Source organism: Falco peregrinus, chromosome 5 (assembly GCF_023634155.1).
Source record: "Falco peregrinus isolate bFalPer1 chromosome 5, bFalPer1.pri, whole genome shotgun sequence".
Taxonomy (NCBI): domain Eukaryota; kingdom Metazoa; phylum Chordata; class Aves; order Falconiformes; family Falconidae; genus Falco; species Falco peregrinus.
In genome coordinates, this window is record NC_073725.1 from 17,946,252 (window position 1) to 17,972,283 (window position 26,032).

The following is a 26,032-nucleotide window of genomic DNA, read 5'->3' on the forward strand; positions in this document are numbered from 1 at the left end:
GCACAAGCAAGCTTCATGGCTCCACGAGCAAGTTTTCCTGAAATAATGCACACATGGGTTTAAACTGCCTTGACTATGCAACACTGCCCCAAAAGGACTCGTAACTACTTGGGTACAGCAGACCGGCATCTGCTGAGGCATTAAGCCTTCGTCTTCTTGCAACCTGGTCTCAACAGTAGGGTTAAATAAATTTTTATATTTTTGCCTAATACCAAACAATTTCAAAGTTAAATACACACTCTGTGACTATACCACCTAAAATGAAAGCTAAAAAGGAAACAGAAACATAACAAAAACACCCAATAGGTGTTAAATGTCACAACAAACATTTTAGCTTTTAGGCAGACCTTACATTTGTCCTTTTACAAACCTATAACCACACAGAGCTTCTGGGTTGCACCTTCTAAATCTCAATGAGCCTTCAGTCAGCCAAAACCTACTACCACAAGCAGCTCCCATTGGAACGGCAAACACTATTGCATCAGTGAGGCAGCATTAATTGCTACGCTGACAGAACCATAGTGTTTGAAGTACTGATCTGTACTGCATGCTGAACTACATTTTTTGAAGACATATGAATAATGTGGCTCCCCTTATACTGACTCTTATCACCAAAATGCCTGTAACGCTATACAAAAGACTTGTTTATTGCTTTTACTAAGCAAAGAAAAACATGGTACTCACTAAAGCCTAACTATGCCACCATTCACTGCACCCTGCCAGTCCCTTCTCTGTGATTCCACTGTATCAGAGCAACCATCTGAATGTGGGCCCCATTCCTACAGATCTGACATTGCACACACACCTCTGCTGTGTCAGGAGCCTGGGACACCATCTCTCTGTCGCATGCTGAAAAACTTAGTTTATCTTTTCTGAATCAAGACCAAAGGAAAGAAATCTAAACAAGCTCTGGTGTCCACCTGGCATCCCTCACTGGCATGCACGCAGCAGGAGAGGCCATCAGAGACCAGACTGCTGCCTCCTCCTCCCCCAAGCCTGTTTTCTTGAAAACTGTTTTTTAATGAGCCATCATGAGCTCCTGCTTCTTCTCAAAAATTACTTTTCAGAAGCACTCCAGTAATACTTGGACGCTGCTGTTTAAAAACAGACCAGATTACTTCCTATTAACATATAACTCTCCATCCATTCCAACTAAACCCGCCACAGTGCAGCGCCATGGTTTCAACACTGATCACTCCCGATGCAGAAGTCGCAACGGCTCTACGGTCCCATCGGACAGCCGCAGCCAAACGCCGGTGACCACGGCCACCTCTGAAGGCAGAGGGTCCGCTCCACTGTCCAGCCGCTCGCTGACGGGCACGTTTCATCACGGCAACGCATTAACAGACTGATTACAGGACCCCGTTTGCATCACTGCAACCCAGTAACAGATCACAGGACCCCGACGAAATTGCTGGAGGCTCCGAGTTTAAATTTCCTGCCGAAGTGACATTACGCTGCTCTGAACGGCCCCCGGAGCAAAGCTACATCACGTATTTAGTCCAGTATTATTTAACATATTTAGCCTCACAGTATTTACAGCCCAGCGCTGGAAGCCGGCGGATCAGAAGGCGGCGAGGGGCGAGCGGGAGCCCACCTCCCGTTTACCGACCGATGCCAACAGCCCCTGGGGACGCCGCTGCGGGACGCGACGCGACTCGGCGCCTGCCCGGGGCCCTGGGCGAGGGGCTGCGCGGGGCGCGCTTGGCGGCGCGGCGCAGGCGGCGGGCGCGGCCCCCGCCTCAGCCCTGGCGGCGCGGTGGGATGGCCGGGCCGCGCCGCTCCGCTCTGCTCCCCCCGCGGCGGGCAACGACGGCCCGCTTCCACCGCCCCCCGCCCGCCAGCACGCACCTGCCCGCGCGGGGGCGGCGCGGCACGGCACGGCACGGCGCCCCCTCCGCGCTGTCAGCCGCACCACCTACCCCACAGGCCGCCGCCGGTCCGCCGCACAACCCGCCGCCGCCGCCACCCCCGCACCGCGCGAGCGCACGCCGCCAACGCCGCCACGCAGCGACCCGCCAGCCGAGGCTGCCCCGCGCGGCGCCGCGCCCCATCCGCCCCGGGGAGCCCGCGCAGCGGCACGGCACAGCACGGCACCCCCCCGCCGCCGCCGCCGCCGCCCTCCCCCCGCCGCCCCTTACGCTGGCTCGGCGAGGAGGTGGGGCGGCCGCCGGGAGGAACCAGGAAGTGAGCGGCGGCGGCGGCCGCGCACCCCTTGGCCTTCCCGGCCCGGCCCGGTCCGTCCCCGCCCCGCGGCCGGGCGCGGCGCGGCGCGGGGGGTCCCCCGGCCCCGGGGCGGGCGGCGGCGCCGCGCCCGGCGGGGTCGGCCCAGCCGCCTGGGTGCCGCAGAGCCCCGTGCGGCCGGGGCGCGCCGGTGCCTGGTGCGCCTTTACGTCCCGGGCGTGCGGCGGGGGAGGGAAATGCGGGTTTTGAGGAAAAAAAAAATTTTTTTTTTTTTTTTTTTTTAAAAACATGGGGACAGATGTGCTTCACTGCGCGCCTCTGCGCCCCGGACAAGTTCGGGTGGTTTTGGTCTGCAAGTAGGCAAAGTCCTGCCGCGTCCTGAAGGACAGAGCAGCAGTTAAGTTCGCTTGACACCCTCCGTCTGCCGCTTACGGCCTCACCGGGCATTAATCATGTGGTGCGAATTTTTACATTCCCGGTGGTTCCCTCCGGCTGGCTTTATTTCAGCCAACGCATGTCATCCATTTACCACAATAAGGCTAGAGGAAAAGACATTGCTTTGCTTTTATTAAAAAAAACCAGCCCCACAACTGGCATGCTTTTCGTCTGATAACCTTCGCTGGTGCCTTGTGTCAGAGAAGGGAGTTTGAATGCACTAGTGCTTTTTAAAGCAAGGGGATGCCATCTGCCCTCCCTGAGGAAAAACAAGCCAGAGCCAGGCTTCTCCAGCCTTTGGAAAACAGCTGCCTGCATGTAAACAAGATCTGCTATGTGAGGACACAAGAACTGCGCTGCAGGTCAGACAAAGGGTCCACCTGCGCTGGATGGCAGCACTAGCAGGTGTTCTTTGGAAAGCACATTTAAACCAGGCCCCTTTCCTCCACAGGCACTGCCTTTGCCTGGCACTCCCCTGGCCTGAGAAGGAGGCCTGCCCCTGCGCACCTCTCAGGTAAGCAGGGAGGATGAGCTGCCCAAACCTCGGCTCCCAGTTCAGTCAGGCTCCACTGCTGGCTCTCCCCACTGAGAAGCCGTAAGTGATCTCCATGCAACAACCCTGGCGGCAGAAACTTGACTGCTTTTGGATGCAGGTAAGCCATGGGATGCATCCCAGAAATGCATCCACTCAGCTCCAACTGCTAATGGACCAGACCAGAGCTAGCCCCAACTAAAACCTCCTGAACATCTCTCACTCTTCAGGTTTGCTCCCACTACGTTGTATTGCCTGCTCAAGGGGGCACAGCCAGAGACACTGCACGTTTAATTGAGCAAGGAGTCTCAGAGAGGAGAGCAAGAAGCACCTGAATAATCTCCAGCAGTGTACTGGGTAATCCTTGGAAGCCACAGGTCATTCTCACCCAAGCAAGTACTGGCGCAAAGTCAGACAGCAACTTTTAAAGTAATTTAAAAATTTAAAAATAAAAGAGCTGTGCAAAAATGCGTGAAACGTAACAAGTGGTTAATGTTGTGAAACTTTCAATTAAGGCTGTCAGAAAATCCCCCCTTAATTACCTTTTAATATATAGTATGAGGTTTTAATTATATATTCCATGCTACTTTCCCAGGGATATCTGGCACAGCACCAACCGCACTCTCCTCACGACAGCATCTGGTTTCTTCCCTGCTCCTACACCAACCTGCCCCGGGCACTGCACCTCGCTCAGAACTTTTTCTGAGGTAAAAACCTCGGGTTTTTTGCGGGGTCTACCACTCCGCGAGCCCTTCCCCAGCACTGGGGTATTTCCACAGCCTCCTTCAGGAGCTTTTTACCTTGGCACAGAGCAGACAGAGAGCCGGCACTGCCCCTTTGTTTTACCATGAGTGTCAGCTTCTCGAAGGGGACGTTACTCGCGACGCGGGGTGCTCAGTGGGCGCCACGTCCACAGCGGTGCGCCTTACTCCCTGGGGAAAGCCTTCCGTGGGGAGGCTGACGGCCGCACACCCCGCATCGCCTGTAAGAAGGGGGAGACCCCCACCCCGCTGCCGCTCGGCGTGCAGAACGGCAGTTATGGCGACCCGGGAGCTTTCCCGCCCGGGGCGCGCGGGAGCGGAGCACTGTGCAGGCGCAGGGTCGGCCCCGCCCCCTCCCTGGTGTGGCGACGGCCGTTGCCAGTGGCGGCGGCTCGCGGGTGCCGGAAGCGGAAGTGCGGGAGGCGTTCTTCCGGCGGCGGGAGGAATGGCGTCCGTGGTGCTGAGTGAGGCGGAGAAGCTCTACATCGTACATGGCGTCCAGGTAGCGGCACTGGCGGCGGGCGCCTTGTGGGAGGTTCCCGGGCGGCGTGGAGACGGCAGATCAGGCCCGGGGAGCGGGAAGTCATTCAGACCGGCCGGTGACAGTGTTGCCCGGTGAGGCATGAGGCAAGGCCCGTCCCCGCTCCTCCGGGCTTGCTCCCTGTGAGGGCGGGTGGGATGGGAGCGAGTAGACTGGGGAGGAGAAAGAGAGCCTTCCGTTACCTGGTGCCTGGGGGCAAATCTCTGGGGTAATAATCATGCAAGCACACTGAGAACAGAGCATCTGTACAGAAAGCAGGCTGAAAACAGGACGTGGGTTTGTTTTTTTCATTTTTCGGTCTCCTTTTTTGCCCTTCTTCCCTTGCTCTTTTTCAAAATTTTGCTGTTGTATGGAGTTTTAGTCTCTTACTAAGCTAAGGAACAGTGAGTGGACCAAAGAGGAAGCGTTAACGACGTCTGGGGAGAAATGCCAAAGATAAATGGACTGTACTTTATGCAAAGTACAGAAACTATTTTAATGCAAAGAAAACTAGTTTTATGGGGACAAGCTGTATAGTATCTGAGGGTGCATATTATCTGTTTTTTAAATACAAACAGATGAAAGCATTTGGAAGGCTGGGGCTTATTTTTGTCTACTGGGTCCTAATTACATAGATATAAAAATACTGAACTTGACTGTTCCAGGAAAGACCCATGTTGTGTTAGGTAAAGTACCTTTTAAAGCCAAGACCTTTACACTTTTGCAGTCTAAAGCTTTCTTTTGAAATTGGAGGGACGTATTGCAGGAGTTCATGTCTGTCTTCAGAGAGCCTGTTGTAAGTTGTAGATAAATGAGAGGCAAATGGAAAAGTACCTTTGAGAAGACTCTATTGTACTCTTAAGTGAAAGTTAGTGATGCAGCTATGAGCTGTTGTTTTTATAGCCTTTTTACTGCTGTTTGGCACAGGAAAAGGAAACTTTAAAATCACTTACTGTATTTCTTTTCATTACTGAGTCCCTTAAGCACAATATATTGATTGTCATATTTAGGAGGATCTTCGTGTAGATGGTCGTGGCTGTGAAGACTACAGGTGTGCAGAAGTAGAAACAGATGTTGTATCAAACACAAGTGGATCTGCAAGGGTAAAGCTGGTAGGTAAATGTAGGGATTCTGTAACTTGCTGATGAAACTTCTGGTTAGAGTGAAACAAAACTACTTCTGGCATGTGTTGACTCTGAAGAAGATAAATGTACTGTGCAATATTATAAAGGCTCTGCAGAAATAGCGGTTTCGAGAACCAAACAATAGAAGTAGTCATGGATGTTAAGAGTGTTTTTTTAATCTAGAGAAAGCTAATATGTATTGTAACTATTTGAAGAATCTTCTTAGGCTTAATATTGTCCTTCTAAAGCCTTTCCTCTTTTTAAAAAACTTACATTCTTTTAGGTTCGCTCTGATAGAATGATCAGTGCAGATAACTGAAAGGTAGAAATATCAGCTTATGGTAGGCATTTAAATTAAATGAGTAGTTCTGTGCTTGTAATTCCATTTGTGCAATATGTTTTTGTTTTAACAGGGACACACCGATATCTTGGTAGGTGTAAAAGCTGAAATGGGGACACCGAAGTTAGAGAAACCAGATGAAGGTTACCTGGAGTTTTTTGTGGACTGGTTAGTATACTAGAAGACTGACTTGTCAGTTGTCTTTTTTATGATGATAGAATAGAGAAAAATCTCTTTCAAATATTAAGTATTCCAGAAAAAAAGATTTGACTGATACACATTGTTCTTTACTTTGTGTGTGAAAGCAGCGGAAAAAGTTTGAAGTTGTTTTGTACAAATCTGTTTGTTTAAAAACAGAAAAATCCTGACTGTAATCTTCAGATGCAAAAGTTAACTAGAAAATTTAGTTATCGTATTTCATTAACTAAAATGGTAATTTTTTTATCATATTCCTGGCTTTGCGCTACAAATGAATTATTATTTAGCCCTACAGTCTTCACAGTGCTTGCGTTATGAAGGAAGCTAAAAGAAAACTGAGAGCTCTTGTTTTCAGGTTGCTCCGAGATAGCATAGTGACAGCTCAGTGTTTTCCAGACTGTCTGCTGTCTGAAACTGCAGTTATCTGTGTCTTGCAGACTTCCTAAATCTGTTCTTTATGAAATAGAATGGTCTGGGAACCTCGTAAAAACACTGTCAAGTTAGCTTTTTTGCATGTGACTTTTTTTATTTTTATTAAAAATAAAAAATGTTGCTACTCGGACATTAAACCAATATATCATTAGTAAAGCTAAGGTATGAGAGCTGCTAAGTAGGAGGTGTATATCTGATAATCTTTCTGACCTAACTGGCTATGTGTGCCTTAACGTTTTTAGCTCTGCCACATTATGCAGCTTTATCTAAGACTGCCTCTGTACATCACGATGTACTAGTTAACTGTGGAAACCTAACGGTTTGTAGAGAGAAGGGCTCACCTGTGAATTAGTGGTTTGTCTATGATTACTGTTCAAAAAATGTCAGACAGGAAGAGACAATACTCTCAAATGTGGTCCTGCCATTAGAGGGCATTAGAGCTTGACTGCTTTATGAAACTCATGCGTGAAATATCCTAAATAGTGCCCGCTTTGTTCTGGTTGTTTCTATATAAAGAAAATCTACTGACAGCAGGGACATTTCCTTACTGAAAGAAGTGGTCTGTGGGAATTTGCAGTTCTGTGACACTTCTTTCATGTGTAAATAACCATTAGAAAAACTCCAACTCGTTAGATTCATGTTAGGTTGTATTTTCTAACTGAGATGGGAGTAGATGTGCAGTAATGTATTGTCCAAGGTGACCCCTAGCCTCCAGAAAGATCCCAAAGACATAATGTGAAGTGGAGGCAGCTTGTTCTGTGTAAAGGGAAATGAGAGGCTGCCAGTCAGTACTCTGATGCTTTTGCAGGCTGCCACTGGGTGGTAGTAAATGAGCGTGGTTTGATGCCTTGCATCTCCTGGTGAAGTTGCTGTATGTTCTACTTGGCTTTTATATTGTTGAAACTAGTAATAAAAACTCAGACTGCAGTGTTTGCTATCGTAATTTGCTTGTTTCCTGAAACCTCTGTGGTTTCTTGTACTGCTGAAAATAATCGCTTGCTGGATCATGTATATAGTTCTCTTCTCCAAAATTCCATTTCTCTTCACTCTGGTCGGAGTCATTAACCTAAAATCTTGAGAAGCACATTTAGTCCCATTTTGAGACAGGCTTTAATGTGTGTCTCTGGAAGAGATGATTTTTGGGGCACTTATTTGTGATACTAGAAATTAATTATCACAGAACAAATCCATGTCCTATGTGATGTCCTTACGTCACTTACCAGCACTGGAGAAGAGTCATTCTGGCTGTTGATGTTGAAAGCCTGCGGTGTCTTGCTTTTCTCATGTTTTAGGGCTGTTCTAATACTGACTTGTTAGGGGTGTGTTTGTTTTTTGACTGAGGCAAAGATTTATCATTTTCAAAGTGTAAGAAATAACACGCACAAAAAGCAGGCATCTGAATTTGAGTGCATTAAATTTTGTCTGTGGATTTAGGGAAGCAAGGAATGTATTTGTCCAAGTCTGACCATCTGTTCCTCCACTTTGAAGGCCAGACATGATTTTGTTCCAGCTGGGAAAGTGGGCCTATTTGTGATCCCTGCATGGGAGTCTGGATCAGATAGGATCTTAAATTTATAGATGAAAGGCAATTATTCAAATCATGAGAGATGACAGTATTGCAGAACAGCCACATCAGCATGCCTTTAGGTGATCCTCAGATATTGTTCCATTGTGTTTTGCGGGGAAAAATGTTAATTTCAAACAAGTTTCAGTGCAGTCACTGAAGGTATCACTTGACTGGTGGCTGCAGGAGAGGAGCCTTTCTCCCCTTCTCTCTCTCCTACCATAAACCTATTATCATGGCAACTGTTCTATGCAGAGGCAAACTAATGAGTTCTGACATAATAAAATGTCTTTACAGGTTTTTTTAGGGTACTTCCTCCATTAAAGATGCATTGTTTGTAATGGATGGGATCAAGATCAGTTTTCAGATCCAAATACCAGCTGATGCTTGAGTGAAAGTTTCAGACTCTGTAAGGAGATGTTCTTTTTGATGGGAGGTGTGGTGACATGCCTGACCAGGCAAAGACCTGAATCAGTAACCCCATGTTAGTAGAGTTACCAGTTTGAGTAGACCAAACCCTTGTTAGCCCAATTCTTTGTAGGGTCATGACCTTAAATATCACCATAATCATATTAATATGCTTAGACAGCATCTGGACCTGAATTCAGATCTATTTCTGGGGCTGCCTTGGCAGTCCTGATACATCATAAACGTGATGCTTTCTGGCTGCCTTCTGGTAGAGTGGAATAATAGTTCGGTGACTAACTTACGCTGATTCTGAAACATTAAATCTGTCGTCTTGTTTTAAATGGTTACATGTTTCTTTTGGTGCAAGAATAGAAATCTGGTATTGGTTACTTGAAGTAAATACAGCTTTAAGTGAAGAGTATCTTCTGTGTTACGAAGTCTTTGTATACCAGGGAAATGGCTGTAAGCTTTTGTTTAATTAACTATTTTATTTCTGCTATGACTACTTACATTGTAGATTATGGTATATTAATGGCCTGAGAAATAGATGAGAAGTACTTAACTACAGTGAGAGAAAGGTTTTGACTAGTAACAGCAAGGGTTTTGAGATCTGTGGTAGAAGTATCATTATGCCTTAGGAGGAGTCTTGATTGTTAGACCATGTGACACAAATGTGACTTTAAAGACTTTCAGAACCTTTCTGTTTGGGAGTAGAAATTCTGTGCTCCACCTGGCCACTACCAAGTCCTTTCTGTGCTCCATAAAAGAAGGGTTTTTTGGCGTTTTCTCTTACTAATGTGCTAGGCAACCCCTTTTCAAATTATACCCAGTGTAAATTACTGCAGTAGTCTGTGAGCATTAGGTGGCAGTATTTACCATATAGTTATTATAATAGTACCCTGCTAACTTTACTACTTTGATTGCAAGGAACTGAAGTGTTAAAATAATAATGGAATTAAGATGCAGTGAGACTTGCAATGGTATTGAGTCTTACATTCTTTCTGTTCACTGTCAAATCATCCATTTATAGTTAAAAAAGACAACATTTGATGAAACCTTCTGTATAGAAATAATATGGTATAGATTGAGGTTTGTAGAATTCTTTTCAACTTACCAGAGCAATCGTAGCGCTTGTGTAACTAAACAGAACATTTGAAACAGAGTGATTTACTTAACTTGCATAAAAGCTGCTTCCATGGATAAGCGCTTGTTTAATGCAACCTGAAGACCCGATTCAGCATATTTCCAGAATTAAATTATACTTAGATATGGTCCTATCTTATAAAATTGTTGTCCATTGTTAATGCAACTGTGAATAATATAGTGTGTCACACTTGCGGTGCTTATTCATGTGGCGCATGTAGTCTGGAAGCATATGTCAGTGCTTGATTGGCAGTAATTTATTTTTTTTAAAGCATGTATAGTGTTGTCAGTTTATAGTAGCAGCAAAAAAAAACTTTTGTAAAATTCTGTAGCTCTTCCTGACATTCTGAGTTTTTATCAGTTCTGCAAAAGAGTAAGTTTGGAGAATTACTGTGAGGTAATTCTTACAAGTAATAATAATAATAAGTAATTATGTGTAAGCTTATGGGCTCTGCAGTCTTGTTGATACAGCTCACTTGGTTTAAGTCATTAACTCTTCAGTTGTTGTTTTAAAGGTGAAGGGATTATATTTCAAGACTTTGTTTTCTGCTGTATGTTTGTATTCCTGCGGTGTGCCTGTTGGAAGAGCTAAGGTTTTTGTTCGTTATATAAACACAAAACATACATGAGAAATCTGCACCGGAAGGTGCCCAGCCACGAGAATGCAAAGCTTTGCTATTGTAGATTTTGAACATATCAAAACTACTTCTATGGAGTTGCCTCCTTTCCTGTGTTCTGTAAGGAGAAATTAATTTGGGGGAGGTCTGACCAGTTTATTCAAAAACAAGATCCACTATGTGTGCCACAGGTCCACAGCTTGAGAATGCTCTTGCCTTCTCTATAAACCAGAGGTTGGGTTCAGTATATTTGTTATTTTGCTGTATATGCGTCTTTGGATGTTTGTGCTGTATTGTGTTGTGACTTAGAGGTGGGAGTTTTTTGTTTGTTGGTTGGTTTTGTGTGTGTGTGGTTGGCTGGTTTTTTGTAGGCCTGTTTTGTTGTTAGAATTCTGTTCTTAGCTGTGTACGACACTACAGCACCCAAGGACTTTCTTGCATGACTGCTCATAAACAAAGTTTGTTGTGTTGGAATCAAGGAAGTGAAGACCATGTGCTTTTGTCAGATCCCTTCTGGAAAAAATGTTCTTTAGTTGCTTCTCTCCATAAGCTGCAGTTGCTGAAAATAATGAGCTGCTGCCTGTAAATGGCTTGATAGCGGAGGGTACACTCAGTAAAGAAATTACCCATTAAGGTGAGGCATTCATGTCAATTTTTTAAAAAATAAATGCATATTCTACTTGTCATATCATCACATCTTTCTCTTCTTAACCCCCCCCCTTATTAATTAAACATTCAACTCTTAACAGGTTGCCTTGTTAGCTGTTCTGAGCTTAGTACAGATTTCTCTCACTTGATTTTTGAAAGCAGTGAGGTGGTAGAAGATGACAGTGCTTAAGAAATAATCCCTAAGAATTCACCAACTTTGGTATTGTAACTTGGGGACTGAAGATAGTGGTCTTTAATTAATATCAGAGTTTGTCGCAAAGTGTTGGTGTATTATCTGTATCAAGACGTTTTCTTGTGCAAATTGGAAATAATTTCCTTACAGATAGGATGCTTATTCTTGTACAAATAAATCCTTAGATATTTCTAATGCTTTATATTTAAGAAATTTTCTTTGGCTATTGGCTGCTTCAGAAGTGAAAGTATTTTTTCTTTCTTTATCTAGTTCTGCAAATGCTACTCCTGAATTTGAAGGCCGGGGAGGAGAAGAACTTGGCACAGAGATAGCAAATACACTCTACAGAGTATTTAGCAGTGAGAGCAGTGTAGACTTGAAATCACTTTGTATTAATCCCAGAGAGCACTGCTGGGTTCTCTATGTTGACGTATTGGTAAGTAAGGAAATGAAACAAGGATTCAAGGAGGTTTTTAAAGGTGCTGACAGACTTAGCATAACCATGTGAATTTTCATATGAAAAAAGCTTCTCATAATGTCATATAATGCTTCACAGCGTGAATGGCCATTTTCTTCTGAATCTACCTATAACAGTTACTTGCTATTTCCAGTTTGCTCCTTGTCGACTCTTCTTGATGGCACTGCTCCACTGCAGAGCTAATAAAACACTCAAAATCTGTCTCAGTTAAAAATCAGTGGTCTTATACTGGCAAGGAATCTGCCACTAAAGAAGGCTAAACTTTTTTCCAAGCTAGATGTAACAGCAAATATATCATTCTAATGAATGTAAGTTAGTATGGGTATATGTTAGCCCTAACATAATAATCCATCCTGTCTACCTCTTTGCACTGTTATCAATACTAATTCAGTAAAGTAAAATAGAAACTTCTCTGGCAGAAGTTACATTTGGCCTAGGCACTTTTTTATGAAAGTTGTATACATGTCTTGAATGTAGAAGAAAAACTGAGTATTTGTTCCCATTAAAAAATGAAACCTGAATTTTATGCATAAAAATCTCATGCATGCAGCAGCTCAATTTCCGAACTATGCTACATTTAGAGCACTCTGTCATGGGAATTTAATAGAATTCTGCAAGTCAGACTCTCCTGAGCATTATTTCGAATTCTTTTTAGTCCAAAGTTGAGTTTCTATTTGTCAAATTTGTAACTGAAAATATGTTGAGGGATCTTGCTCACAGGAATCCACTGTCTATGAAATGGTTTGCAAAATATTAAGCTGTATTGCCAAAAAAACCTCCCCAAAACAGGGTTTTGTTAAACAAAACAGGAACATTTAGACTAAGACCTAAACAAATGTGAAAATTAGTCCATTAGGTGTTTAAAAAGCAGTAGCATTAGCCTAATTATAGTAGATATGGTACATACCATGACAGGCCGCATACAAAATGATCAAATCTGTACCCCTGCTGAGTGCTTTAACAGTCCTAGTCACCGCCTTGGTGTAGTTTAAATGGAGCTTGGCATAGTTTAAATGAGAATGAAGAGCTAGTTCTGTGAAATCACACCAGGGCCTTTAGTTCCTAGGTAATTACAAGCAGAGGTATAAAATATTAAATGCTGTGCTTATTTAAGCAATCTACCACTTAACACTGTATAAACACTGCATAAACGAAGATTTTTGTAAAGCTGACTGCTGCAGAAACAGTTCTGTATAGCTTTCATATGAGGTATAACTGGTCATTATTTGATTCTTCCTGGACAAATGTGTTGATTGTCCACAGCTACAGAGAAAACCAGCCTTGACATCTTTATGCTACTAGTTGTATCAGAATTATGAGTGTCAAGACTTATGATATGTGATTAATTTTACATTTAGCTTTGTTTACAATGCCAATAAAGAATGTGTGCTAGGTTCATATTTAAGACTCTAAACTTGATGAGTCTTTTTAATCTCATATTCTGCAGGATTTTGTGTGTGAGCCATTGAAGAGCCTCTCAGTACAGTTAGAACAAGATCCTGTTAACATTTGTCTCTTATTCTGTCCACCCCTTTTTTTTTCCAACCCAGGCCTCTGTATTTTCACTTTTTTGAGGTATTTGTACTGTTTATTTCTCTAAATAGAAGACATGTATATCACATGTGCTAGTTTATACTTGGTGTAGGTGCTTGATGCCTATAGATTTTCCTGAAGTTGCTCTTGCTGAATCATTCCTATAGAACTCTATTTTCATAGTACATAGTGGAAGCATGACACTTGTGCTAATACAAGGTACGAGTCCTATTATTCATCATTTGAAGGAGGCAGATTCTAAATATAATAACAATGCTTACTGAGAGTCCTTTGGATGATGTTTTCCTTCAGTATTCCTGGAAATTGTTCAGTGGTGTTTGTGTTGCATAGTTAAGTTAGAGGGAAAATAAGCCTTAAATCTGTTGTAAGTGAAAATACTGGTGCCTTGTGGTCAAGTGGGAGGATACCTGCTTTCAAGTCTCTCATTCCAAAAGACAAAAGCCAGAAAAAATGTTATGAACCTGGAGATACTCCATCGCCATGTAATTTACCCATGCACACTTTGATCAAAGCATCTATATTCAGCATCTGTGTATAAACAAAATTTGAGATAGGCAACCTTAAAAGAGGAAACAGTATATTTTGCATAGTCATACAGCTTTATCAATTAAAAAATCTCTTAAGTATTTTCTAGTGGTCAGTGTACTTGGGAGGTGCTATAGTTGTGTACAGTCAGACTGGAAAGAAAATAACTTCAAGTATACATGCCACAAAGATGCAGACATATGGACATACATCGATTTCAAAATATATGCATTCTTTCTCAATAATAGTGGCATTGCACATTAGAAGAGGAGCTTGTGGAGATACATGGTACTGCAAAATCATAATCCTGTTTTCACCCATTCTGTTTCCCTCTATTTCTTTTCTATTCTAAGTCATGGATGTCAGAAATGAGCTTTTAGACATTTTTGGGGGTGTTCTTGATACATGTATACCCTTCTCCATATAATTTGCCTCAGCAGCCTGCCGTGCTGAGCAAGGAGATCACAGTGTGCAATCTCTTTTCATTCCCCACCCGATCACAGTACATTGTGTGTTGGGGGGTGTGGGCGTGTGCATTAGATTCTGTTGAAATTTTAGCAATTCACTACTGAGCATCCCTCAGAGGATTTCCTCATCTTCTCTATCCACCCCCATCTGCCAGCCCTACCCCGTTTGGAAATAAAGCATTAGAAATTTGTCCTTTTGGAGGAAAAATTTCTTCAAATAAGGCAAGGTCTGCAATATTTTCTCTTTTCCTACTCCTGATAACTTTTTCATTTGCATATCAGTAAATTAAAAGCAGACTTTTCTAAAGACTCCTTTGCTTCCCGTAGCTCAGAGCTGTGCAAACTTCCTTAGTCCTTAACAAGAAAAAAAATAAAATCAGGGGGGATCTCAGTACAAGGTGCTTCAGCTGAGAAGAGCGTTCATTTCTTTGTGGAGGAATTGTTGTACTGTGCTTGATGCAGGTTGTGTTCCTCGCCTTTAGGTGCCACTAATACAGATAAGGCTTTAGAACAGCAGCCAGAACATAAGCCTAGCAACAGTACAGGCACATCACATTATTGTGTTTTAATAACAGAGATACTGTGGGGCTTATTGTGTTATCCAGTAAAATCCGATATGACTGAAAGCAGCAAGTTAACCTCTGTATCCAGCAGCTGTTTGCAAAGAAATAATCTGATCACCTTTGTATTTAGCTTTCTATCCCAACTTTGGTCATTCTTTTTATACAATTCAGTCAGTCTTCATCAAAATAAACTGTCTTTCCAGAGTATCTGATTTACGATTTGCTCCCAGTGTGGGAGTTTATCTCATTTTTAAATAGATTTTGAAGAACAATGAATGCAATCAGTGTTGCAAAACTTGTTTTGCTCTCATCATACAGCATACATTGATGTAATGGAGAAGCATCCATATGTTCTTGCTGAAGTAGTTTCAAATGCTTGCCGGGGATGTTTGTGTTCAGAGAATAGTACTGGCAGCTGAGAGCAGAGCTTGTCAGAGAATTAACACTAAACTATGGCCAAATACGTGTCTGAGTTGTCTGTCAGCCTAGAGAAGGTATTGGTGGTTATGGGAGTCCTTTTTATCTACGTGCAGTGCTGCTGTTCTCTTTGACTGTTCTTCTAATCTTCATGGGAAGAAACTAAGTTAGATTTCCTCCACACACTTTAATTCAAATGATAGTGTTATCAAGTAGACTTTGACATCAGAATTCCCTTAGATCTTTTTCAGCTACAAGACAGACCCGATGATGACTCCTTTTCCATAAAGAATAGAGAATAAATCACAATGTACCTTCGTAGTTATACCTCCCATAACTACCTTTTCATATCATGTTCTGGGTGACAATTTGCTTTGCAGCTTTGAAAACAATTGTACCAATTGGGTTTGTCCAGCTGATGTTCAAAAGAGACTCCTTTTTAAAATATTCAAAAGAGACTCCTTTTTAAAATAAAGTATAGAAAATGGATTGGCTTGATTTAACATTGAGGAATGAATGTGGTGAGTTCATAAAAAAATATTCTGTTCATAGTCTAGTTCAGAGCCTTGTCACAAGAAGAGTAAGAACGGCGGTGGTTTCATTTCAGCTTCTATCATTAAATTGTATTATCAACTTTATTATGAAGTGTGTTAACTCTTTTATTTTGCATGTATAATACAGTTGGCTGGAATCTTAATTTCCTATCTGTTGTTTCTTTTCATAGATAGGCTTTGGAGACAACTTTGTTTTTAAAAAAACTGTTCTGGTTCTTAATTTTGTGCCTTTTCAAGTAGGTTTAAGTAAAATAAAGACTTGGTTTAAAGGCACTAGCCTTATTTTCTTTTAAAGAGATTCTTTTTTTCCTCCCCAGTTATTGGAATGTGGTGGGAACCTCTTTGATGCAATCTCTATCGCAGTGAAGGCAGCTCTCTTTAACACAAGGTAAAGCACAGATCTCATTTTACGGGAGTGAAATGGCATCGGAAGTGGAAGAGAAGGTATCCTCTGTGAGCTAAGCATTTTTAATGCTTAATTATTTAAATAAGAAATACCTAAGGCAACTTGCATTCAGATACAAGGCAGTCCATTTGCATGTAAGTAACATGAACTAATGTTACTTTAATTCAGTTTTTAATAATAAAGTGTTGTATTGCATTATATGCACAATCAGGCTCACAATATAACTTCTGTTCTGTAGCCCAGATCCAGAAAAAAATTGTCTTAACCATATGGTTTTGTTGCAAGTAGTTGGAGGCCTTGTGGGTTTAAAATAAAAAGTGTTTACTGGTATGCAGTGCTCCTGAATAAGAAGCACTCTGTCAGCGTGACTACTGCTTTGTAACTAGCCCCAGTTTCCCACTTCTGATGTTCTTTCTCATTAACTGTTGGTCTAAAGTTCTGTTTAAAACTACGAGGAATAAACGGTAGTGAGAGATTGTGGGGAGTGGGAAATTATGTGTCTTTAAAAGAACTTTGCCCCATGATTTTTAATTCAAAGAATCAAAGAACGAAATCTAGTAGAACGCATGCTGCAAGTGCTCTGTGTTTGTTTTAACGATAACATTCAATAATATCTTTTGTAATGCTTTTATCTTCTTTAGCTATAGGTAAAAGGGAATACAGAGCTTTGTAGCACCCTTGAGAAAGGACCTAGTGAATGGCTTTGTTATAAAACTTAACGTAGCAAAAGTAGCTAGAAGAGGTGCAAAAGTTAGGCTCAGGCATAAATGTTTTAAAAATTAATCTCAAATTGCTCTTCAGCTGTAGGTTAGAGATCTACTAAAATCACTGTTATGGTTCTGGCTTATTCATCAGGGAATCAGCGCACAGTACTAGAGCTGAAAAAGTACATGCAAGAAGAAGAGTAAAATGCACTTTTGAAGACAGGCAGTGTATCAGGTTATAAAAACTTTAAAAGGAGATAAGGGGAGAATCCATCTGAGACTGCAGCTTGTACATGCTGCTGAGAAATTTCCTGTGTTAATCAGGTTCTCAACAGTAACTTTTAACAGTAGATTGGGTTTTGTAGCATTAAGAAATACTGGCACAAGTGTAATGGCTCACAAAAGACTTGACAGTACGCTAAAGGGAAGAAATGCCTACGTCTCTGTGTGCGAGCTTCCAGGATGCAAAAGTTGTATGGTTGAAACAGTTGCTCCCCTGTGAGTTGTTTTGCAGATCCAAGGCACGTGCTTTATTTACAAGATAAGTAGGTCTTTTTTTTCTTATTTCTTTATTCAGAATTCTAGTTCTGAATAGAGAGAAAATCCTATAAAAAGTGGTTAAAACAAATAAATAAAAGGAAATCTGTTCCTTTGGGAACATGGGCCACGTGGAGGGTGTAATTTTTTTAATGATTCTGCTTTATTTTTATTCTTTTGACAGCTGTATCCTTCATATGATCTTTAATCTGTGGGCAAGCATCCACAGTCTTGTGAAAGTCAGATATCAAATCAAAATGTGGTACAGTATGACATGATGCAGAGCCTATTGATTTTTAACCTGTGAAAACCCTGTCTGTTGATTTGGGTGGGGAATACTAATATGTCTGATCTCATACAAGCTTAGAAAGTCAAGAGGTGAAATTCAAAGTGAAAACCTGTAGTCCTCATTCACTATTCCTCTCCCTTTCCCTTGGTACCTGCTAAGTTTTCCCTGGATTGACACAAGGTTGTTTAGAGTAGCTGCCCTCTCTCCATAAAATTTTGTTGTCCAAGCAAGATGTCAGTTTGAAGATCACTTCAGAGTAAGTGTTCTGAACTTTGCTTGACATGTGTGTCCCTCTTTGAGTCTTACTTGCCTTTCATAATCTGTTTACAACCAAGGTTTTTTTATAAGTGCTGTGATCTTTGTAAGCTTTGATTGCAGCCTTGGAACAAAGAGCAGCGAGCTCAAGCTGCTATTTTTAATTTGCAGCTACAGATTCTTAGATATTCAGATAGGCATTTGAGAACCTCAACTTCATCCTTAAAATCTTGTTCTAACCATTTTTACAATAGCTATGGACACATTTTTCTTCAGGGCTAAGTAAATCCAAAATCATAACTTAAGGAATTTTGTGCAAGAATTATGGGATTTAAAGCCTTTGTATGCTGACCTGACTCATTGTATCCCCTTCAGGCATGGAACAATGACAATACAACTGTTTTAGGGGGAACATTTGGATCCTTGGAGTTTTGTATTGTTCATTGTGTTCTAAAAACTGTATCAAGATCATGTGCAAAAGATAGCCAATGTCAAACTTTCTTAACTGTGTCTCTAAGGTGTTTAAAGGCTGGATTTGACCATAATGGAGGTAGATAACTGCGAAATGTGCAAGTAGCAGCTGTGCCAGGGCTTGGCATTAAACTTGATCCTGTGGAATGTGCCTGCTTGCAACTGAGGCAACAGAAACTGGGCAAGTTACAAAAGCTACGGGGTTTATTATAACACAGTAGCCTTGCAGATGTGGTTTTTTTTCCTGGGCAGCATGGCAGAGGCAGAACTGATGCCTGCTTGCAAGGGTAGAACTGGTTTTGCAGTTGTCTGCAAATCTGGGTCTGCAGCACACAGAAAAGAGCATTGCTTTTTATGTGACCAAGTACTGCTGTACTGGCAGATTTCTGCCCTGATTAGCTGCAGGAATCAAAATAGAAAAATAAAAGTTGCAAAGTAAACATGTAAGCTAGCTCTTCAGATAAATCTTCACAAGCCTGGAGAGGAAATCTCCAGTTTTCTGGAAATGTTTTGTGCTACTCTCTTGTTGACTAGTTTTTGTGTGTAAATATCCTCTTTTTATGCAACTATGATGCTTGTGTCTGTTCAGCTGTCTTTTTGCCTCTGCAGTTGTTCTAATCTGTACCTCCCTCATCTGTTCTTGGCCAAAACTGCTCCTTGCAAGCAGTTTTCGGGTATTAATTCTGGCAGCTTTTTCTTGCAGACCAAACATTACTCTGGTTTCATAGCTATTTTAGGATGGGGTAAAAAATTGCCTAATCTCACAGATTTTCTTGAAGATCTTCCTGTTTTTTAAACACTGCTCTGGCATAGATGCTTCTTGTCTAGGCTATTGTCCATTGTCCTGTGTAGCTTGAGCATTAGTCACCTTGTGATTTAATTCCATCAATTTTTAATAGAATGTTTTTAACTTGAAAATAGGCTTTGATGTATTTCTAGTGAGTTGCAAAGCATTTTGAGTTTCATTTCAGGAAAAAGTACACATCGCAGTTCTGCCTACTGAAAGTTTCAGTTCTGGCTTGGCTCAGGCCAGTGTTCTTGTAGGGAGCTTGTTCTCATTGAAGCAGGGTTAGCTGTTTTGAAGTACTTGCGTCTAGGACTCTTAGCCACAGCTAACTAAAGTACTCTTCCAGGGAACAGCAAAAATCACTTTGTGTTGTTGGGATAAATGTTCACTAAATCAGTCCCTATCTCCTCCTCTTTAAAAGAGATTTGGTACAGAATGCGTAAAAGAATGTAACCTCCAGAGTCTAGTTATGAAATGCAATGCTGCTGTAAGAGTACTAATCTAAAACCAGATTGTGGTTGCACTCCACGTGGTTACTGAAGTTAACTTTCTAGGGATGTCTTGAAATATTTTATGTTTTCAAGTGCAAATGTGTAAAAGTGAGAGCAGTATGGCTGAGCTGTGTCTGGGTTTTACTGGCCAGTGAAGCAAAGTCTCTCAGTTGGTACGCCATGCTAATGGGCACCTGGATAAATGAGCGTTTATAAGATGCTGACATTCCTGGCAGCTTGGAGATACCGTCTTCTACTAAATTGTTTTAAATTACTTCATTCATTATGCTAAGAAAACGGCATTAAATCATCCTGTAAAACTCCCATTAAATGGCGCTCACAAGTACAGTATATGTACCGCTGATAAGGAGACTGTCTAGCTCATTTGTGAGAGAGCTCATCACTCACAATTGAGGAGAAAGCATTTCTTGGATTTCTGCCTGGGTTTTTATCCCTGGTTGTTGCTTTTGGATATCTGTCCTTAGAGGAGTAGAGTCTTCTGGCTTCTTAAAGAACGAGAATATCTTGCTAAAGAAAAAGGATTTTACTAATGTCTTCTTTCCCTCTAACCCAAATCTCCTTAGTGTCATTCTTCCCTGAATGGCTTTACTACCTGTATTTGCTACTGATGTCACATGCAGTTGCTGTGATTCTGACAACTTCTGCTGTTGTTTGCAAGGTTGGCAACCACACTGCAAAAGGAGTCTTGGTAATTTCTGTCGTGTACATCCAGGCAGGTGTACAAAGAATTGTTCAGAATTGATTTATGCACATTCCAAAAGAATCTCCCAATATGTTAGTGTAAAAACCAGTTCAAATTCTAACTGTCTGAATGATGTACATATGATGAACTTATCCTAAGTATCTTCCAGCTTAGAATGTTTTCTTCCTAGTCTCAGTGAGTTGTTAATACTTCGATAACATTCTGGATTTCTTTCTAAACATTTAGCCTTATTTAGAGGAAAGGGTACTTTCTGGAGTTGAGACTGTATGACAACTGTATTTGTTATCTGTTCTGGCAATGATTTCACACATTTTGTTTCCACAGAATACCCAAAGTGCGTGTTCTGGAGGATGAGGAAGGCTCTAAAGAGATTGAGCTGTCTGATGACCCTTATGATTGTATTCGACTTAATGTGGATGATGTGCCCTGCATCATCACACTAAGCAAAGTAAGCCTGACAGATTTCTGACCTTCTACCTAGAGACTTCAGCTCCACCTGATGTTTATTTTTTTATCTTAGAGATGGAATTTGTGCTACAGAAATAGTCAGCATCTACAATGTATGTACTTGTTCAACTTTGATCTCCTAATTAAGAAGAACTTTTACTGAATAAGGGTTTCTATTTTCCACCTCTGACTTGCAGGTTTCTACTTAAGGCATTCTTAAAATGCATCTTCTTGCATGCAGAAGAGTTGTTTATTATTTTTCATCTACTCCTTGCTCAACATCCAGAGCAGCAGATACTTCAGTATGTTAAAACAAACGGTCATTGTTGTGAGGCGCAGAGGGTGTGTGAGCTACTACACGGGTATTTGTTGCTGGGGACAGAACTCTTGTTTTCATGGTGCAATACTGTCCTTCCCTTTCAAACAGGTTTTTTTTTCCTTTTCTGTATATAGCGCACAGCTAACAGTTAATTTGCTGGATGCTGCATTTTTCATTGCAAGCGTTAGTGATTTGCTTAGTTACCTGAAAATTTGTCTGACACTTCTTTTAAGCAAGTTGCATAAACAGTAGAAAGGCCGTCACTGAAGTGAGGGCTCACCTGAGTCTCAGGATGTGTAATTTTCACCTAGGAGGGAGGAAATTCCATGCTTGGAGTTAGGGGGGAAACAGGGGAATATGGGGTTTCATATAGATGAAAGGATGGTCAGAGGGGAAAACAGTATGAATAGTCACATGCTTATCTCATCTCTGTTTTGTATGTACACGCAGTTTGGGGTCAGAGGCTGTTCAGATACTGTGCTGTCAAGTCGGTCTCTGACCACTACCAAAGGGCACACGATATTAGGATGGGAGGCCGTAGATAACTAACAGAGCTGCCACTCACAGTTTAACTTCTTAATAAAGAGCTTAGACAACTGCAAATTAATATGTCATTTTGTCACTAACTTACAGATTGGATATAGGCATGTGGTAGATGCTACCCTTCAGGAAGAAGCCTGCTCTTTGGCCAGCCTGCTTATTTCTGTGACCAGTAAAGGCGCCCTCACTTCTATGAAGAAAATGGGGAAAGGCAGCCTGGATCCTGAGAGTATTTTTGAAATGATGGAGGTAAGGAGTTCTGAGCAGTTACTGTCTTGGGTGATACTGGAATAACTGGAACTTGGGTATATGAAAAGCTGCAGTAAGGACTTTAAGAGCAGAGATCTTGGCGCTTTGATTAGGTGCACAAGGGACTCACTGAACATCACAGTTCCTTTGAAACAGAATCTATATGAATGGATTTTATCTAGAACTTCTAGATGTCTGAAGTGTATGGTGCTCACGTTTGTTTCAGTCAAGTACTTCATGGCTGTAAGACTACAAAACCTAAGTTGATAAACTTTGAGAGTATTTTTAAAGAATATCTTCCCTCTCTCATTGTTAACCTTAAAGACTGAAAGAGCAAAACTTCTAACATGGTAATGTCCCTGTAGAGGTAAAGGTGGTGGTTGGAATTGCTAGTGCAAGGTGTTCTCTTCTAGCACAACTCATTTGTTTTGTGATAAGTTTACTGTTCTCATTTTGCTGTTGGTTTTCTTTGCTCCTTTATTGGGTTTCTGATCTGCCCCTACTTCATGAAAATACTAGTATCTGGATGTTGTTCACATCCACATAAGAATTCTTTTTTAAACCCTTCTTCAGGCTCTTCTTAAATCTGTTCTCCAGTATAAATTCTCATGCCTGGGTTTGGCCTTGAGCATGAGAGAGAAATGGATTCTGAACTTGGACTCAGAATGACAATTAAATACTTCAAACTGGCTCAGTTTCCTAGAGATCCAGAACTAATTTCAGCACAGCTGTAGTGAGGAACGCAGAAATTGGAGCCAAGTTTGAAGACAGTTGGTCTCAAGTGGAAATTACGTGCTGAGTATATATGGCACTTCACTGTTTCATGATGTCAATCCAGAGTGCTAATCTTGGTGGTACCAGTGGGTTTTTTATTTGCATTCGGAGATGTCATTTATCCCCCTTAGTGTGGGTAGAGAGGTGTTACAGCATCCTAAAGAAACCAAATTTCTTATGGACATGTGATGTATCTTCCTTGATGGATTTTGAGTCCAATTCTAATTAAATGTCATAGAAGACTTGAGATTTTGCTTCTGGGGCTGTTACGACGAGATGGGTCCTTATGTCAGATACAGGTTTGTGGTAGAAGCTGGCCTTCATGCAAATTATCTGCACAAAGCTTTGATCGGAGTCTCTATTTTGATCATTGGTTACATCTACATAGAACTCTAAATAGGAAATGAACTTCTGAGTTCCGTTGTATAGCCTACCCTCAAAAGCTGTGCTTGGGATTGTGTAATGCTCATCTAAACACTAATCACAGATGCGTATGGCAGGTAACCATGGGAAATCTTGAAACTGTCTTACTCTGCTTCAGAGCTTTAGTGAATTTGTTGGTGCAAGGAGTTAAAAGCTTAAGTGGATCACCCAGTGAGTTGGGCTGTCTCTCACTTGCTTTGGAAGAAGTCTCCCCTCCTGGGTGGTAAGCAGTTTGAAGGAGTGAGGGATAAAGCTGATCAGAAGAAACCAAGATGTTTTCTGGAAGGTCAGAGATTATCTGTTTGACCCTGCCTTAAACTCAGCAGCCTGGTTAGGATACCAAGTAAAACAAAAAGACCTGGGAACGTCCAGTGGAGGAGCTGCATAACCCTTGCTTGACGCCTTTGTTCCCCAATGATTTGGCTGCAGGTCAGAGAGTGTTCAGCTCTCCCTGCCTGGTAGAGAACATATCTAGGACATATACGTTCTAGGACATATGTTGTATATGTTCTAGAACATATCTCTTAGGAAGGCAGCTTCATGGGGAAGTTTCGGGAAGCTGCCAGCATTAGGCTTTTTTTACTGAGCTTATGATCCAGTCCCATAAGAGAGGCAAGCAAGAGTAAGGTGGTGGCAGTGTTGTGTCAATACCAAAGCTCTGCACAGTTCCTGTTTCCTTTAACGTGGTGTTGGCCTACATTTGAGAAGAATGCACGAAGTGTATCACCTGTCAGGACTCTGGACTGCTGCTGTGATCTTCGTCCCAGTGCAGAGCTGTAACAGTTCTTGTGCATGCCCTGCTTTATTTAGTATGACTCACAGTGTCTAGGGCTGACAGCTACCCTGCTGCATCAACGCTCTTCCCAGATTTCTTTTGGTACTACAGGCTATATCCTGTCACCTGGTTCTTCGATTAGAAACGTGCCTTATTTTAAGGTTTGTGTGGCCACAGTGGTGGCAGTTGTCATCAACAGATGAGAGAGCTTTGTGGTCAACTGTATGGCATGCATAGACTTTGTTGCATAGATCAGGAGCTAATAAACTCAGTTTAATGTAATCTGTCTTTGGCTTTTTAGGGATAGGTGGGCTCTCTTAATCTCTATGTGGAGTCAATATTTCAGTTTGTTTAGAGAAACCCTGGGAAAGCTGTAACAGGCACCACTGCCTTAAGATCTTCATTTCAGCGTTGCCCAGTGTTTCCCTGTTCTGTAGTTTCCACAGTACAGTTGTGCATGTAGGAAGAGTGGACACTGGTGTCGGAACTAATCCTGGTGGTTTTCCACTGCTGGAGTTTGTTTCTGTAAATAAAACCTTCTGTTAACTCCGTTAAGATGCTTGGACAGTACAGAATTGCATATCATAGTGAAGAATCTGCACATAGACAGGCAGTGTGTGTTCTGGGCTTCTCTGGTGACATGACAGGGTGTTGAGCTGGTCTAAATTAACTCCGCTGATTCTGAGCACATTCAGAAGAGTTTAATGAACTTTGGATTAGTAGGCTGCTTTGCTGGTCAGGTGTCTCTTGTCCTCTGGCAGCTAGCATATTGTTTCTTATTGCATGTGCTGGCTAATTTGGATGTATGCTTGTGCCTGATGTGAGTTTAATTAGAATTCCTGGGTGATTCAGTGGTGCACAGATCTAGTATAATGATCATGGAGTACTTCTCTGATGAATGGGAGCACTGCCTTTTATGTGTACATTTTTCCAAAACTTAATCAAATTAAAATGAAACTTTGAGCACCATTATTTTTCTTAATTAAAATCATATTTTTATTATACCAGCTGGTGTATATGAACCATTAAAGGGAAAATATTTGTCAAAAGGAAGTGTTCTGTGACAGTTGTTTTCCTCTTAATAAGCATATGTCACAAATTTGGGTTTTTTTCTTTTCATTGCAGACAGGAAAAAGAGTAGGCAAGTCTTTGCACATAGCCCTTCAGAAGATTTTGGATGAAGAAGAGAGCTTGGGGACCTCACGGCAGAAAGTTGGATTTCTAGGATGAGTTTTTATTAAATGATCAAACCTGTTTCTAATTGATTGTGCAATCTTGTCAGTTTGTATATAGGAAAAGGATGGGTTTTGTTCCAGTACCTTTATCCTTCTGGCTAAGAGGCCTTTAAAATGTCTTAAAATTTTAAAGAAACCTACAGTTAAATGCAAATAAGCAAATTTGAGATGCTGTCCATATGGGTAATCGTCCACACCCAGGAAGCACACCAGCACCAATTGGTGCAATTGCCTGGGAAGTGCTTGAGTCTCTTTTCCTGAGTGACTGGTGTAGGTTCCACTTAATTCTGTTTGCATGTGTTGCACTTCTGCAGACCAGCTACAGTGTTATAAAGCATATATGGGGTTGTCCTCCGTACAACACAAGCCAGGTTTTGGGCCTCTTAACATTTTTCTGTTGTTGTTCACCAGCCAGATGAGAACAGCACTTGGTGGAAGCCTTGCTTCAAATTACCTTACTTTTCTTTGAATGAAATATGGTTAGATTTTACTATAAATACAACATAGTCCCAAGTTTCTATTTCATATTTTAAGCCAGGATTTCTTTGCTTTCTAGTGTTCTGCCTATCCCTTTTGCCAGCAGGTACAATAGTAACCTTGCCAAAACCTCTCACTGTGGCTAAGGTAGAAGGGAAAATAAGTTAATTTTTAAGAGTTTGATACTTCAGCTGGAAAAGCATATTACTTGTCAGAAATGATCCTTTATAGGGAAAGACAGAAGATGACAGATAAGGTATGCAATGAAGTTGTATCACCAGGTCTTCAAAGCAGTGGATTCCCTCCTTACACCAACTGGCTGGCCCAGCAGACAGAGCTGTTTGTTTGGCAGGGTAGGAAGAGACAACAGATGGAAGAAGTCAGAGGAAAAAGCTGATTTTCAAGAAGTTGATTTTTCTGCGGCAAGTATTAGAAACATTGTTTGGAACAAATATGGCAAAAGTTAGTACAA

At 41.7% G+C, this 26,032-nt stretch overlaps 2 protein-coding genes and 1 long non-coding RNA gene across 8 annotated transcripts in view; 2 read left to right on the forward strand and 1 right to left on the reverse strand.

The window, feature by feature from the left end:
- The window catches only part of ZDHHC3 (zinc finger DHHC-type palmitoyltransferase 3), a 36,424-nt gene extending 32,281 nt beyond the window's left edge, over positions 1–4,143 (reverse strand). For 3 of the 5 annotated variants that reach the window (XM_055806762.1, XM_055806765.1, XM_055806764.1), the window contains exon 1: positions 1,923–2,091. The gene's annotated coding sequence lies outside the window, so the exon portion shown is untranslated. Of the gene's footprint in view, positions 1–1,922; positions 2,092–2,141; positions 2,287–3,951 lie in introns of those variants that run through there. The other 2 variants (XM_013303156.3, XM_055806763.1) reach the window with 2 other exon arrangements.
- LOC106112787 (uncharacterized) lies at positions 2,434–3,619 on the forward strand. Of its 2 annotated transcripts, XR_001227304.3 has the most exons (3): positions 2,473–2,981; positions 3,071–3,272; positions 3,382–3,619. It is a non-coding gene; the product is annotated as an uncharacterized LOC106112787 (long non-coding RNA). The 2 variants fall into 2 exon arrangements; XR_008747609.1 differs by having other exon boundaries at positions 2,434–3,272.
- A 127-nt stretch (positions 4,144–4,270) lies between the features above and the next one.
- On the forward strand, positions 4,271–25,109 carry EXOSC7 (exosome component 7). The gene is made up of 8 exons (XM_005242216.4): positions 4,271–4,414; positions 5,443–5,544; positions 5,970–6,064; positions 11,370–11,535; positions 15,975–16,045; positions 20,646–20,769; positions 21,721–21,876; positions 24,974–25,109. The coding sequence occupies exons 1-8, from the start codon at positions 4,358–4,360 to the stop codon at positions 25,076–25,078; spliced, it is 876 nt and encodes a 291-aa protein (XP_005242273.1). The 5' UTR covers positions 4,271–4,357; the 3' UTR covers positions 25,079–25,109.
- The last annotated feature ends 923 nt before the right edge of the window (positions 25,110–26,032 follow it).

Coding starts and splice junctions, on each gene's coding strand:
- EXOSC7 (XM_005242216.4), top strand. CDS start 4,358: ATGGCGTCCGTGGTGCTGAGTGAGGCGGAGAAGCTCTACATCGTACAT. Junction 16,046..20,645: donor GCAGCTCTCTTTAACACAAG/GTAAAGCACAGA, acceptor TTGTTTCCACAG/AATACCCAAAGTGCGTGTTC. Junction 20,770..21,720: donor GCATCATCACACTAAGCAAA/GTAAGCCTGACA, acceptor ACTAACTTACAG/ATTGGATATAGGCATGTGGT.